The sequence below is a fragment of the Branchiostoma floridae genome, chromosome 5 (genome assembly GCF_000003815.2).
Source record: "Branchiostoma floridae strain S238N-H82 chromosome 5, Bfl_VNyyK, whole genome shotgun sequence".
NCBI classification, from domain to species: domain Eukaryota; kingdom Metazoa; phylum Chordata; class Leptocardii; order Amphioxiformes; family Branchiostomatidae; genus Branchiostoma; species Branchiostoma floridae.
The window spans coordinates 1,637,857-1,653,987 of NC_049983.1; the positions used below are offsets into that span (position 1 = coordinate 1,637,857).

General features: G+C 42.7%; 2 protein-coding genes across 2 annotated transcripts; both read left to right on the forward strand.

Annotated features, from left to right (window-relative positions):
* Positions 1–53: 53 nt before the first annotated feature.
* On the forward strand, positions 54–1,192 carry LOC118415476 (zinc finger protein 239-like). The gene is made up of 3 exons (XM_035820131.1): positions 54–507; positions 589–1,104; positions 1,152–1,192. Exons 1-3 carry the CDS (start codon positions 54–56, stop codon positions 1,190–1,192), a joined length of 1,011 nt encoding a protein of 336 aa, XP_035676024.1.
* A 42-nt stretch (positions 1,193–1,234) lies between these two features.
* LOC118416534 (gastrula zinc finger protein XlCGF57.1-like) lies at positions 1,235–2,349 on the forward strand. Its single transcript, XM_035821665.1, has one exon. It carries the CDS (start codon positions 1,253–1,255, stop codon positions 1,853–1,855), a length of 603 nt encoding a protein of 200 aa, XP_035677558.1. The 5' UTR covers positions 1,235–1,252; the 3' UTR covers positions 1,856–2,349.
* Positions 2,350–16,131: the final 13,782 nt, after the last annotated feature.

Genomic DNA, 16,131 nt, shown 5'->3' on the forward strand with positions numbered 1-16,131 from the left:
CCAGCCTTGGATGTTTCGGTAGTGAACGGTGTGCTGTAGATCCTGGGAAGGAGATGAACAACACTGGAAATCCTGGGAAGGAGATGGACCGTGCCGAACACCCTGGGAAGGACAGTGACAGCAGGGTGACCTTGACAACAACCATGGGCCTGCAAAAGGAAACGTGTGAAGTGAACTTTTCCCATCCTGACAACACATCAACCTCACAGGAAAATACCCTAGGCCCATGTCTTGTACCTCGGTCCTTTATCCCAGCTCAGGGTGTTGAAAATCATGTTGTTAAACAGACTGGTGAGACACGCTACATGTGTGAGGTATGTGGGTCCAGGACGGCTAGAAAATGTAACTTAGCCCTACATAAGAGAACCGATACGGAAGAAATCTCTTTCGAGTCTGACCAGCGTGACTATTCTGAGGCTCAAAAAGGCCATTTGGACAATCACCGGATACCAAAAACTAGTGTTGACAAACCCTACATGTGTGAGAAGTGTGGGTACGGAACATCATGCAAGGCCCACCTTTGCCGACATATAAGAACCCATACAGGAGAAAAACCCTACAAGTGTGACCAGTGCAACTATTCTGCAGCACAGAAATCCGCTTTGAACACCCATCTAAAAACGCACACTGGCGAGAAACCCTTCATGTGTGGAGAGTGTGGACACCGAACGATGACAAAGCTCTTGCTAGTCCAACACATGAGAACCCATACAGGTGAAAAACCTTATGGCTGTGATCTGTGCGAGTATTCTGCAGGGGTGAAAGCTTGTTTAGAACGGCACATCATGGTAAAACACACGGGTGAGAAACCTTACAAGTGTAGCGAGTGTGAATTCAAGACGGCCGATAGCTCCCATTTTTACAAACATATGAAAAAACATTCTGGTGAGAAGCTACCCCCGCGTAAGAAATCACATAAGTGTGGTGAGTGCGACTATTCAACATCACAGAAATGCCGGTTGGACCAACACATCATAAGTAAACACTCCGGGGAGAAACCCTACAGGTGTGACAAGTGCGACTTGAGAACTGCCTCCAAGTCCCGTCTATCTCTACATATGAGAAAACATGAGAACCCCTACAAATGTCACCAGTGTGACTTTTGTACTGCAAGGAAATACCAGTTTGACCGGCACATCCATACAAAACAGACGAAAGAAAAATCATACCTGTGCGAAGAGTGCGGATATAGGACAGCAAAAGGATCTTCCCTTATCTTACATAAAAGAACACATACTGGTGAAAACCGTTCATGTGTGAGGAATGTGGTTACAGAGCGACCGACAGGTCCCACCTTTCTCGGCACATCAGAAAGCATACAGGAGAAAAACCCTACAAATGTGACCAGTGCGACTATTCTGCAGCACACAAACCTGCTTTGGACCACCATCTAAGAACGCACACCGGTGAGAAGCCCTACATATGTGAAGAATGCGGACACAGAACGACTACAAAGCCCGGACTATTGAGGCATATAAGAACACATACAGGGGAAAAACCTTACGGTTGTGACCTTTGCGACTATTCTGCTGCGGATAAAGGTAATTTAGAACGGCACATCATGGTTAAGCACACGGGTGAGAAACCGTACATGTGTGGGGAGTGCGGATACAGGACGGCTGATAGCTCCCATTTTTACAAACATATTAAAAAACATTCTGGTGAGAAGCCATCCCCGCGTAAGAAACCACATAAGTGTGATGAGTGCGACTATTCAGCATCACAGAAATGCCGGTTGGACCAACACATCATAAGTAAACACTCCGGGGAGAAACCCTACAGGTTTGACAAGTGCGACTTCAGAACGGCCTCCAAGTCCCATCTATCCCTACATATAAAAAAACATTCTGCCTAGAAAAACCCTCATAGATGTAAGTTACTAGCAAGGGACACACCGCAAGCTGGTGGAAAATACAGTATGGATGTGATGATTTCGATCAAGCAGAATTATTTTGACTCTTGAGTCTTGGAAACCAACTGTTGGACAGGTGAATGTTAATGCCCAACGTCCTTTCACTTCTTGTATCTTCGCCATATCGTTGAGAATACCTCGATCTAGCAATAAGACGACAACACGGACAAGTCCCATTGAACACACCTTGTTACTATTATTTTTAACTTGTACTGAGAGACGCACATGTACTGGAATGGATATTTCAGACTGCATCCACAGTTGGCCAGCCTTTGTTTTAGCCTTAAAGATAATGTTTTGAATAAGTAACGTTTAGCTCTCCTCAAACACGGGAACTCCATTACCGCTGCAGTATTCTCTAATCAAGATACAAACCGAATGGTCTTGATTATTCATTTACTCTGTTAGTTGTAAATAAAGGCTAACCCTTGATAATAGCCTCCGTTTAGTTGGGTAGCCCTAGCTGTATTTACCATGAATATACAGCCGAATAGATCAAATTAAAACCACTGACATAGGGTTATTGATCCACAGTCGGTCGTACTGTGCTAATAAGGTAACCAGGACACGCTGAACGAAGTCGGTGTCATTGGCAACATTTTAACGTCTCCTGATTGCCCAGATAAAAAATACACTGCACCGACTGTCGATCAAAACGAAATGGATTTTTCTCATCTTATTATGTCAGGAATCTAACAAAGATGCAACTACACCCCAACCCATCGAATTCTGACATTCCCCGCGAATGTGCACACTTCTCTAGAAAATGGGACACTTCTCGACTTTCAAGGGGACACTCCTCATCCTTCTGTTCAGTGTTTTCATGGCGGCGTATCGTATGCCCGACAAGCACAACATCAAGTTTTAGCTTAAATATTCGCGAGCTTGTCGTCTTTTAAGGCCTCTCTCCCTATTATAAACACACATAAATGAGAGAAGTATCTAACACAATATAAGTAGTAGGATGAGAGTGAGTTAGTTAAAGATGATCCTTTTTCAAAGACTATAACAACAGGCAGCTGTACACATAATTATGTCTGTAGTAGATCCAGTAAAAGACGACCCTTTTTTCCACAGGAATGAGAACAACTATGTGGCAATTGCTACGAAGAATTTCAGGTCAATTCCCCCAGTTATCTTGTTTTCAGCTGTATCTAATTCAACAGTGGATGGAAGCTTCAGGTACTCGGGGTGTCTGCAATTGACTATTTCAATGTAACAGGTTATTTCAGCGATTTAGGACTTATAATAAGAACCGGATATTACCATGGTCGATACTGCTCGAAGGAGGCAATATTTTTTCTAATGTACCTGTTGTGTGATATACTGAAATATTCAGACAAGTCAAGTCAAATAGAGCTGTTTTATTCTCTTTTCTGTGTTTTGCACCATACATGTATTAATCTGATAGAGAAGGATCTTAGATGCACTGTAACTATTGCGATTAGAAGCGCATGTGGCGTATTTGGCCTTTTTTCATGTTCATTGCTCACCAGGGCCACTAATGGTGCACCAGGAGACGTCATTCTTTCCATCACCATCTGCTGTGTTCTGCATCTGCAGCCGACTAATAAGGCCTGATGCTGTACCAAACAATCGGACAGTCTCTTAATATTTTAACGTCAAACTATTGAAGCAGAATGGTTAAAATAAATTATTAGATACACCACATTATATTAAGCAAACTCAACAGATGTGAGCTTGATCTATACAGCAACTGGCACTATCTGTAGGCATAAGTGTTACATATATTGTTGTATATCGTATGTGTCATCTACTCTTTTTTTTTTGGAATGAAATTTTGTTTCTGCAAGCGGCAGACCAATTCTCGGAATATAAGGTCAGCGCACGTGTTTGAAACCTTACCAAAGGTATGCGTGTGCCACGCAGGACTGATTGTAGCTGCTGTGTGATCTAAGGCACACAGTGTCTGTGTGATAATAATGTGTTTAAAAATTTCTTCGGCTATTTTCACTGAAGACATGACGAAGATTGTTTGTTTAACTGTCATTGTGGATTTGTTTCAGCTAACTCTGACGTAAATCACGTCTATTCGTTAAGCGGGGTGTGAAAAATTAATTGCGTAAGCTTTTAACTGACACATGAAATGATTTTAAAAAATGTATTAATTGATTTTAATTGCCAGTGAATTTGCAGTATTTATTTGTAAAATCGGCACAATTCAGTCGAATTTTTCGACTGTCCAGTTCGATTAAATAAAGTTTCATTTGATTTGATTTGAAGCTTATTTCCGTACCGAGCAGTAGGGAGTACATAACACACAGGTGTTTGAGTCAGAATCAAATTATCAGGCAACTAGTAGGACTTGATTTGACGAAAACATTGTTCCTATCAGATGAATAACAACAGGACAGATCTGTTTGCCGATAGTTCATTTTCTGATACTGCATCGATTCATCTAGGTTATGTTAGTAATCTTTCATATTTTTCTCATTCAACAAGGACAGTGTGGACATAACAGGTGCCTACTGGTGCTCGCTGACGGAACTGCAGTTGCCCAGTTGAAGCTGACACAGAAAACAGATGAACAGTGGTGGCGGGAATCTGTTTATCGTCGTGCTGAAAAGATAAGCGGCACTTTGACTAAATTTAAACTATGTGAATTTCTGAGTTTCACAAATAAGATATAAACAGTGAATAGTAATAAATAACTACAGCACTTCTGGACCATAACATTAGATGAATCCCGATTAATGGCAGCTTCACATGACGTACCTGGAGCAACTTGGCAGATGAAGTTAAAAAAGCCGGTACATCGCCAGTTCATCCACTTGCCTTTCCGATATAGGGAGTAAGAAACGCAGTCACCAGGACCATTCGGTTTTCCCAGAAACCAAGAGTTGTAGTCACCAAGTGCAGAACCGTCCACCCACTCAAAGGTCCCCTTTTCGCGCTGACGGTGCAGGCCCAACCAGAATGTATAATCGTCGCGCATGGACTTGTACAAGGAGACCACGAAGTCGTTGGTGTCAGCGTCTCGGGGCATGGCGAGGGTGCCGCCGTCTTCACGACAGGCCGCGGCCGCATCGCTGAAAGTCTTACGTGTGTTGAAGGCCTTGTAGCAGATTCCGCGCCACATTTTGTAATCTCCGGGGCAAGATGCTGAAAAAAATAAATTTGCTGTAATTTTGAAAGTACTTTTAACTATATACTGCAAGAGAGAAAAATGTACTTAGAGAGCGAGAAAGACCAGACAAGAGAGAGATACTATGCTGTGAGCTCCTTTGGCGTAAAAGATTGTCAGAGAACTGAACCGAATAAAAAATTACACATTAATCTTTCGGTACGTGCTGGAATGTGTATCTCACCTGCATCTTCAGTCGGTACGACAGGGCTTGGAGACTGGGACATATCTGTGGGACCGGGCCGCCAGACGGGTTCCTTCGGCCCTCGGGGCCCAACTGGTCCGGGCGGCCCGTCCTTTTCCACAGCGCCAGCTGGCCCCACGGCTCCCTTTTCTCCGGGTGGCTCGGCAGACACAGGGCCAACTAGCCCCATGACTCCCTTTTCTCCGGGTGGCTCGGCAGACACAGGGCCAACTAGCCGCATGACTCCCCTTTCTCTTGAACATCCGGGTGGTCCTGAGGAAGTAAAACTACGATTACGGACTATATTTTCCACACAAAAAACACTAATAAAAAGTCATCAAAACAATCTTTTTTTTTTTTTTAATTAAAGGCTTCTATGGTCATTCCAACTTGCCTGGCGACTTGCTCATCTCGTGAAGACACTGCTCTAAAGTGGCATGCAGGTTCCGCTCGTTGTCCACGTCACGTTTCAAGGCGTCAACGGTGATGGTCAGTTCCGATATTTCCTAAAGACGGTTCGGGATGTCAGGCTTAAAAGTACCAACTACAGAAGTTTAATTACCAATTATCTAAGAAACAAAACTACTGTAATGAAAAGGTAATAAAATTGTCAACATTCAATACAGTGTTCACCTTCTTATTGATGAAGGTCAGAGGGGCGAGTCCGACAGCGACTAGACCCAGCAGCACAGCAATGCCGGCCGTCAAGTAGTAGCAGTGGGAGCGGTAGAAGCTGCCGAGAGCACGGAGGCCGCTTGCCCCACCCGGATACTTGCGGTCTGTTAGAGGTAGTTGTTTATTTTTTTGTATTTTTACTCCGCGTACCTTAGGTAAGGTACTGAGTGAGCATATCGTTCCTCTACCTAGTTTATGAATATTCAATGTTCAACTAAGATGTGGTAGATATTAACCCTATTCAGACCGGGGGGGGGGGGGGGCCTAGCTCTAAATGTTATGAAGTAGATTTCTAGCGAGGTCGACGCCCATGAAGCCGGTTCTTTCAAATGTAGAGTAACCAATTAACGCCAGACCGGTGGCACGAGGGCCAGGGACGAATGTTTCACACCTATTCTCCGTCGATTACTAGCTGTTAAATACCGTCAATACATTACAAAGGACATCTTTGTGGGGCTTCCTTTAGTTTGCAGCATGTATTTTTATGAGCTGGTCCCTTTGAATGCTAGTTATATAGAATAGAAGGACGGACTGAATAATCAGCAAACAACACGACTTGAGTGCATAACGCATATATTTGACAACTTTCTACAGCCGTTGTACACCGGGTCATCAGAGACGTCTCTTTACCTTGTTACAAGGTACAAGTTGTAAGTTGTAGAACTACGTACTGTTTTTATTTTTGTGAATGCAAGGAAATAGCACTGAAACATAGGGTGACACGTAGTAAAAGTCACAACTTTTTGGGTGACAACATTTTTGGGGAGTGACAAGAAGCGAAACATTTCAGTTACAAAAGTACGACCGTATAGTGATAAAAAGTAAAATATTCAACAAAGAAAACTTTTTAAAAAAGTTAAAAAAATTGCACCACGTCAGGTTCGAACTCTGGTCCAAAAGTTACAAATCCAATCACTGGTCAACTACGCCACGAAGCCTTGAGGTTCAAGTTGACGAAAAAATAGAACTAAAGTGACAAAGCGCGTAATAAAAGAGACGGAAATAAACTGTAAGGCCGTCATTTCAAAACGTTTAATGGCACGAAAACTCGCTACAGTCCCGACACCTTTAGATCACCAAAGTAAACTTTTAAACTGATATATAGAGTTGTTTGTGAGCAAGTAAAGCTCCCGCACGGTGCAAAATGACGAACAATAATGCCTGCTTGATTTGAGTTCACGGCATTTGCATGATAAGCAAGGGTGCGAAAAGCTCGCAGTTATCGCCCAATGTCAGTGACCTGCCAGCAGCTATTTGATTGGTCCTCGCTAGAAACTACTGAATGTCAAATAGTCTACACGGGGGGGGGGGGGTGGGCTTTTGAGGCATGCGGCAATTTTGATGTCCTATAACGCCAGAACGGCTTACGCTAGAGCCACTAAATTTGATGAGTTTTCCTAAAATATTGTTGGCAACAATTTTACGAAGATTGACAAATTTTCAATTTTTTCGTGTTGCCATGGCAACCGTTTGTTGACAGGCAGTTTTGCCAAAAATCACTATTTTTGGTTCTAACAATTTATTTTTCACATTTATCTGCTGTATTACTGCTATTTTGTTACATAAATAAAATCTTATATTATTTAGCATATCTTTCATAATTATGTATCCATAAATTATGCTAATTTGATGACGTCATTAGCCCAAAATCCAAGATGGCGGACTGTATGGCCAGATCAAGAAGAACAAGCTAATTATCCCTTAAAATTTGTAACTACCTGGTATTTTTTTATCAAAAACCATCTAAATGAATGAATTTAGTCTATTTCAATTGCCCTTTGTGATTATTTGTTGCAAAAAAAGGATTTATAAAAATTCAAGGTGGTGGATATAATATGGCGGAGCCCAATTCGTATCTTAGATGTGCATGACGTCATTTTTATGTTGCTATTGGCAACACAAGTCGTAATAAACATTATTATTTTGTTATCTGCACTTGTTGTTACATCTTTGTAGCATAACTTGAAGTTTTCTGAGAATACCCTTTTTTCATGGGTCCGGCCAATTTAATTAAATTGATGACTTCATAATTGCAGGCACTTTAAGCCCCAAGTCTGGATAGGGTTAAATTGGGGGGTGCAAACAATTTTATTTTTCATAGAGGGGTAAGTCCCTATAATTTAATTCAGTGTTGGAAGTAAAGTGTTTGTTCGATAATTTTATCATATACAGCCAGCCATACGCATAATATGAATCTGTAGAGAAATACGACACAATTTCCGTTTGCGAAATAACGTATGAAACCCTAGCGTGCTGCATGAGTGCTGTAACCAATAAAAAAATGTGATTACTGTACAGTACTAGTATGAAAGCACCGTAGTCATTCTTACACGGGATTTTTTTTCAAATTCTATTTTGGAACAGTCCATTTTTGCAAGGAGGAGGGCGGAGTGAAAATAGCTGAATTTGCTCCTAAGCAAATACCGTTCTTTCTAGCTGTTTAAATATTATCCGTCCTTCACCGTGATCCTCCCGTCAGGTGATCGGAAATGATACAAGAAACGTATCATATCTACAATATAAAAAAAACGTTCTGATTGTAAACAGGAAAGAGTCCAATATGCAGAAGCAAAATACAAAGAAAAAAGCAACCTGCAGACGTGGCGTAACGTTTTACGGTCTCGGCTTCTTCGTACGTGTCTGTGGACGTGTTTCGGTCTCCTTGCCACTTGTCAGCACCCTTTTCAAGAAGGACACGCCCGCGGGAACCACCCTGAAGTAAAGGAGGGGGTTTGGGCGGCACCCCGCTGGTTTGGCAGCTTTGGGGCCCAGAGGATTGGGTCGTAACAGGCTCTGCTTGCTCGTACATGTCTGCTGGACTGTGACAAAGAGTGCGCAGTCTACGACAGCTAACGTCTAAGATTCATGAATAGAGAAAAAGATACCGCGATTTGTCTGAGAGAAGACATGAAGTGCTTGCCCTTATATGGAAGGATCAGCGTGGTATGACGCAGGGAGAATGACATTTTGTTTTTCTGCAAGTGGCAGACAAATCTTGGGGTTCTGCCCACGCACTACAAACTTTTAAACCAATGACGACGCCGTGGGCGCTATACGGCTTTGGAGTGTCGTCGTAGAAGTGAATTCGAAACTACTTCTATACAGAAGTGACGGTTATCTGAATGACGCTATAAGAGTGACGCTTGTATGATAGTTCCATCAGGTTGGTTCATCACTGTATGAAGAAGAAAAAACTCATATTAAATAGCCATTGCTTAACACGACTGTTACCTAAACGTCCGTATGATTAAAGCGATGTTTTTGTAAGAAGAGTCTCTTTATTCATAGGTTATACCTCCCTCCAAGAAGCCTATAATGTCCCCCGGCAGCTGACCAGCATCGATCAGCAGCTGTCCACGGTGCTGATACTCTACAGGTAGGCAGGGATGAGGATAGATATGAATCAGGAAAATATGAGACTTGCTGGTTTACTCGAATTGTCAACATATGATTTTAGATAATATTTAGAGTTGGGACATAGATATTTAGTCTTCATTAGGTATTGATAGTCTGTATGGGATGGGTATTTTTTTAATTGCATCGCGTGTATTTGGAATAGAAATGAGAAATTCCAACATATTTGATTGGGAAAAACCATAAACATATGTTTTATACTCCCTTCTATGTACAGCAAAATGCATGTATTTGATTGGATAGGAAAGGATCTTAGATGCATTAAAACTGTTCGGATTGACAGTATCTCTGGCGTATTCGACATTTTTTTGTATGTTTATTGCACAGCATGGTCAGTGATTGTGCACCAAGATACGGCATTTTGCCATCACCATCTGCTGTGTACTGCATCTACAGCCGACTGATGTCGTAGCTAACAATCGGATAACCCTGTAATATTTTCATGTGGAACTATTTTGTTTGTTTGTTTGAACCTTTATTCATTCAAGAGAAGCTCAAATCGGCCAGCAGGCCGCTTTTCATTGAGGTCATGAGGGTGGATAAATATGATACAGATATAGATTATATTGAGTACTAATAAATCCATCAACCTATATCACTACACATACATGGTACAAAATATATAGTGGTGCAAGAAGCTCAGTGTTCATAGTCCGTGTCCGTTCGTTTTGGTCAATTTCTTTTACTTCAAGAGTCTCTTAAAGCTGGTCAGATTTAGAGCCGTACGTGTGTCTGGTGGTAGGTTGTTCCAGACACTGGGTACACGGTAGGCTATTGATTGCACGAGAAGATTGCACGAGAATATTGAAGACTAAGTATAAGTCATAGATATACCGCATACTCATCTGAGCTCGATCTATACAGCGCATTGTACTATTGGCAGGCATTTATGTTAAATGTGGTATATCTTATAACATACAAAAACAAACAGGTGATACAATTGATTTGTACAAGTGTGCAATGTTTTTCGACAGTCTTTCTTTGGCATTTGAGCATTCGAGCGTGTTTCGGACAAGTACGTCTGTTTGTCCTGCATGGTGCGGCCAGTGGCTCGGTGCAGCAGAGCGCCCCTTGCGGTTAGTAAATAAGTGCTATAGATGCCATAAACATCGATTCTTTGGGGACATCTTTTTTTAAATAGTTTACTAAAAAGAGCTTTTGCAAAAGAAAGTAAAACATCGCCAAACAAACTGTTTCTTTATTGGATTTGCGCTCATAAAAGTTACCTATTTACACAGAATAACAACAGACGGAATGGCATAATTGGGTACGAGGCCTTCACCTATGACGTCACAGGGTATTGACCTGTAGCGTCAACAAAACAGACAAAAGACAAAGAACAAAGCAGCCCGAGTCCCGGTCGACGTAAGGCAAAATCCACCATAGGAAGCAGGTAAGGCTTATCAACAATCAGTATCAAGAGTATTTAGATACATATTCTAAGAGTTTCTGGTCACTTTTGTGGGAAAAAGATCATAGTAAGATGTGAAAATTGTGGCAATATGAAGAGGGAGGGTTGAAGCCAAATGTACTCGCCTGTTCTTACCACCTACATGCATGCAACATGCTGGTTGGGAAGGATGGTACTGACAAATAACAACGCAACATTACGTTTAAATGTGGAAAATCAATGAAATTAGGCTTGAGATCAGAGAATGAGCTATTTTGAGTAGTGGCTACCAGACTGACTGCGCTGGCTGTTATAGAGAGAACAATTTACGAGGGGAGTATTGCTACCTGAGGCGTTGGCCAGCCGCGCACGGGAAACATTAACCTTAGCATGGAAAGAGTCCCCCGGCCAATTTCCCGATTTTTTTTGCTGAATTCTACGACCCTCGTAGAAACGCCTGATGGAGGCTATATTTTAGGGAAAAGGGGAGTGCATTCATTGATTCAAGGAAAGATTCTGAGCGAGTGTCTAGCAAATGTCTAGCAATTTGAGAAAACCTACTTTTCATTTAAATCGAGAGGCATGTCAGGATTGTTTTAGGTTAATCTTGATGAACATAGGAAGTCCGGTTCTATTTGTTTTGCAAGTATCTGGTTATGTGAAAAGCCATAAAGCCAGGGCTACCCAACTAGCCGGAGGCTATGATTAAGGGCGGGGCTGTTAACTGCACAATATGCAATGAATCTATAAACGGTTACAATGCACAGAAAACATTCAGAGATACATGCATCTTTACGGACTGGGTTGTACAAATGGCCCACAGACAACCGAGCACCTGGGACAACTCGGAAACATACTTACTCGGCACTTAATATCTGTTCTCTACGTACTAGGTGATACAAATAACGCAAAGTAGGGACTTAAGATACTATCTGTGATAAAAGCAATGTTACAAGGCTATCCATATAAAAGCTGTTTGGCATTATCATTGTATTAATCATTTATTGGTTTGGCTGTTCAATACGTGCAGCCAAGGATTCTCAACTAGCTTGTGGCTATTACAAAGAGGCAGATGTTTCATGTAAGACATCACGAAATCGCCGGCAAGCGCAGCCAGGCTTGCGGGGGTCTGTCGGGGTCGATGCCCGATCGCGCCGTCCATGTGTACGCTACATCATCACGATGTACGCGTCGATAACGTCATGATATTGTCGGCAAGCGCAGCCAGGGATACGGGGGCCTGTCGGGGCCCGTGCCCGATCGCGCCGTCCATGTGTACGCTACATCATCACGATGTACGTGTCGGTAACGTCACGAAATTGTTGGGAAGCGCAGCCAGGGATGCGGGGCCCATCAAGGTGCATGCCCGATCGCGCAGTACATGTGACAGGCGCATCATCGCGTATAAGATGTTGTGCATGGCCGTTTCTACTGGTGTATTACACTATACATATGGTCTAAAATGCCCTGTAGTATTGTAGCAGGTCTTGCCGCTACAAGGGTATCGGGGCATGCCACTGCTCGTGTGCGGGATGACCTGGGCTTTCCGCCGTAGAAGATATTGTGGTTGATCGTTACGACTGGTGTGACATTGTACGGATGGTCTTAAATGCCCTGTAGTATTGTAGTATTGTAGTAGATCTTGCCGCTGTGAGGCTAGCGGGGTACACCGCTGCTCACGTACGGGGCGACCAGGCCTTACATGCCGTAAAAGATATTGAGATTGACCGTTTCTATTGATGTATTACATTATACGTATGGTCTAAAATGCCCTGTAGTAGTGTAGTATTGTAGTAGGTCCTGCCGCTACGAGGGTAACGGGGCACGCCACTGCTGGTGTACGGGACGACCTGGCCTTTCAGCCGTAGAAGATATTGTGGTTGGTCGTTTCGACTGGTGTGACATTATACGGAAGGACTAAAATGCCCTGCAGTAGTGTAGTATTGTAGTAGGTCTTGTCGCTACAAGGGTAACGGGGCATGCCACTTCTCGTGTACGGGACGACCTGGGCTTTCAGCCGTAGAAGATATTGTGGTTGATCGTCTCGACTGGTGTGACATTATACGGAAGGACTAAAATGCCCTGTAGTAGTGTAGTATTGTAGTAGATCTTGCCGCTGCGAGGGTAGCGGGGCATGTCACTTCTCGTGTACGGGACGAGCTGGGCTTTCAGCCGTAGAAGATATTGTGGTTGGCCGTTTCGACTGGTGTGACATTGTACGGAAGGACTAAAATGCCCTGTAGTATTGTAGTATTGTAGTAGGTCTGGTCGCTACAAGGGTATAGGGGCATGCCACTTCTCGTGTACGGGACGACCTGGGCTTTCAGCGGTAGAAGATATTGTGGTTGATCGTTTCGACTGGTGTGACATTATACGAATGGTCTGAATTGCCCTGTAGTAGTGTAGTATTGTAGTAGGTCTTGCCGCTATGAGGGTAGCGGGGCACGCCACTGCTGGTGCACGGGACGACCTGGCCTTTTTATGCCGTAAAACATATTGAGGTTGACCGTTCCTACTGATGTATTACATTATACTGATGGTTTGAAATGCCCTGTAGTAGTGTAGTATTGTAGTAGATCTTGCCGTTACGAGGGTAGCGGGGCACGCCACTGCTGGTTTACGGGACGACCTGAGCTTTCAGCCGTAAAAGATATTGTGGTTGGCCGTTTCGACTGGTGTGACATTATACGGAAGGACTAAAATGCCCTGTAGTAGTGTAGTATTGTAGTAGATCTTGCCGCTTCGAGGGTAGCGGGGCATGTCACTTCTCGTGTACGGGACGACCTGGGCTTTCAGCCGTAGAAGATATTGTGGTTGGCCGTTTCGACTGGTGTGACATTATACGGAAGGACTAAAATGCCCTGTAGTAGTATGGTATTGTAGGAGGTCTTGCCGCTACAGGTGTAGCGGGGCACGCCACTGCTGATGTTCGGGACGACCTGGCCTTTCATGCCGTAAAAGATATTGAGGTTGACCGTTCCTACTGATGTATTACAGTATACGAATGGTCTGAAATGCCCTGTAGTAGTGTAGTATTGTAGTAAGTCTTACCGCTACAAGGGTGTCGGGGATACACCGCTGCTCACGTACGGGTCAACCCCATCTTCCGATCGACCTCTTTTTTTTTCATGCAGTGACTTTTGATTATATACAGCCTTTCAATATTGAGCTAAGATTTTCTGAGCTATATATGACATATATTTCAGATGTCATCTTCAGGGGTAATGTTACTACATGAACACTTCAAAATTGTATCTTCTATGGATAAAAGTGAATTTCATCTTCATTATCAACAAAATGCGATTGATGTAAGCGAAAGGGTTCGAATTTTTTCTGTAGATATACATGTATAATTCCCACGAAATTCCTTGTCACCGAGCATGAAATCGATCGGCTGATGGGTCTTGGATCTCTAAATGATGTTTTGGACAGTAATACGCCCATCGACCGATGTTCGTATGTCTTCAAGCCGCGTTTAATGTGATCGGGTAGATAAAAATGAAAACATACAATGGCCCGAGAAAACGGTAAGAGGATGATCTCTAAAAATAACCATTTTGAAGTAGAATAAACTGGGGACCGTGCTACTGCTGTTTGGCTGGTGACAAGTAAAGTTAACTCGTAACTGCAATTTTGTGTTCTAAGGTCGACACGTCAGTTAATTATAAGTCCGCCAAATTCGTTGCGATATGCTTTGTCAGGGTGTTGTCTCTAGCTATTTGTCCTCTGTTTCAATAGATGATGCATTATGAAGAACATCGAGAATCTAAACCAAACAAGTTCAAATTCAAATGTTTTGAAAGAATATAGAACCTATTGCAACGGCGTGTCTAGATATCAATAACAGTGCGAAAACATATAATGTGTTTGTATTTTTTTCTTGTGAAAGCCCGTGGAGAGAAATAAGACTGGTTTCCATAACCTACATATAAACTTGGAGCTGCGCATGTACATTGTGCATTCAGGTAACGGTTTATCCGTCAGACATGTTAAACTTTGCATATTACATGCATTCGTATCCCATCGACAATACCGAAAAGTGTTACTTTTCAATAAATAAAACAGAGGATTTCTATCTATGTATGGTACTCTACAGTGATACCAAAGTATCGAGCAAATGTTGAGAACATATGAAGGATTATTCCGACATGGTAAAACGTCAGACGTATTTTAAACAGAACGTCAGTGATCCAAGTCAATTGTGAATTGTGTAAATCCAATGTTTTATTACACGCAGGATCCTTGGTCTTAGATATCATTATGGGAAGTTAGGTTGTAAATAACAAGGTACCGTACCTATATTGAAACACTCATAGGATGAAAGAACTTTTTAAGACTCGAACGCAACATGACATTCGAAGACTGCTTTCTGCCTTGTGATACAAATTGGAAGTATTTTTTTCTAATGATATGGGTAATCGTGCGTTCTTGCCATTTGGATACTAATTTCAGTCTACATGCGAAGACATGGGACCATGACATTTAAACATTTCAAGTACAACAGAAAAATATGACATTTTCCATTAACACAACACAACGCTACACTTTTCTTGTTCCTCCTTAATACGCCATGAAAAGAAGTATAATTAATTGTGGTGCGAATGTTCAACCCCTACGGTAGATATTACAGGATTAAACAAAACACTGATTTTGGATTATATAATTGATATAAAAGGAAGAAATGACTAGTCAAAGAGTCATTTCTTTTTACGGGCCATAACGTAACAAATTTCATGTCACTGGCCTAATAGAATACGTACGTGAACAGTGTGCCCGATACCTAAGTCCTACTACAATACTACAGGACATTTTAGACCTTCCGTATAATGTCACACCAGTCGAAACGACCAACCACAATATCTTCTACGGCTGAAAGCCCAGGCCGTCCCGTACACGAAAAGTGGCATGCCCCGATACCCTTACAGCGGAAAGACCTACTACAATACTACAATACTACAGGGCATTTAAGACCATCCGTATAATGTCACACCAGTGGGAACGACCAACCACAATATCTTCTACGGCTGAAAGGCCAAGTCGTCCCGTACACGAGAAGTGGCATACCCCGATACCCTTGTAGCGGCAAGACCTACTACAATACTACATGACGTTTCAGACCATATGTAAAATATAATACACCAGTATGAACGGTCAAGCACAACATCTTTTACGGATGAAAGGCCAGGTAGTCCCATAAACCAGCAGTGGCGTGCCCCGCTGCCCTCGTAGCGGCAAGACCTACTACAATACTACACTACTACAGGGCATTTCAGACCATCCGTATAATGTAATACATCAGTAGGAACGGTCAACCTCAATATCTTTTACGACATGAAAAGGCCAGGTCGTCCCGTACACCAGCAGTGGCGTGCCCCGCTACCCTCGTAGCGGCAAGACCTACTACAATACTA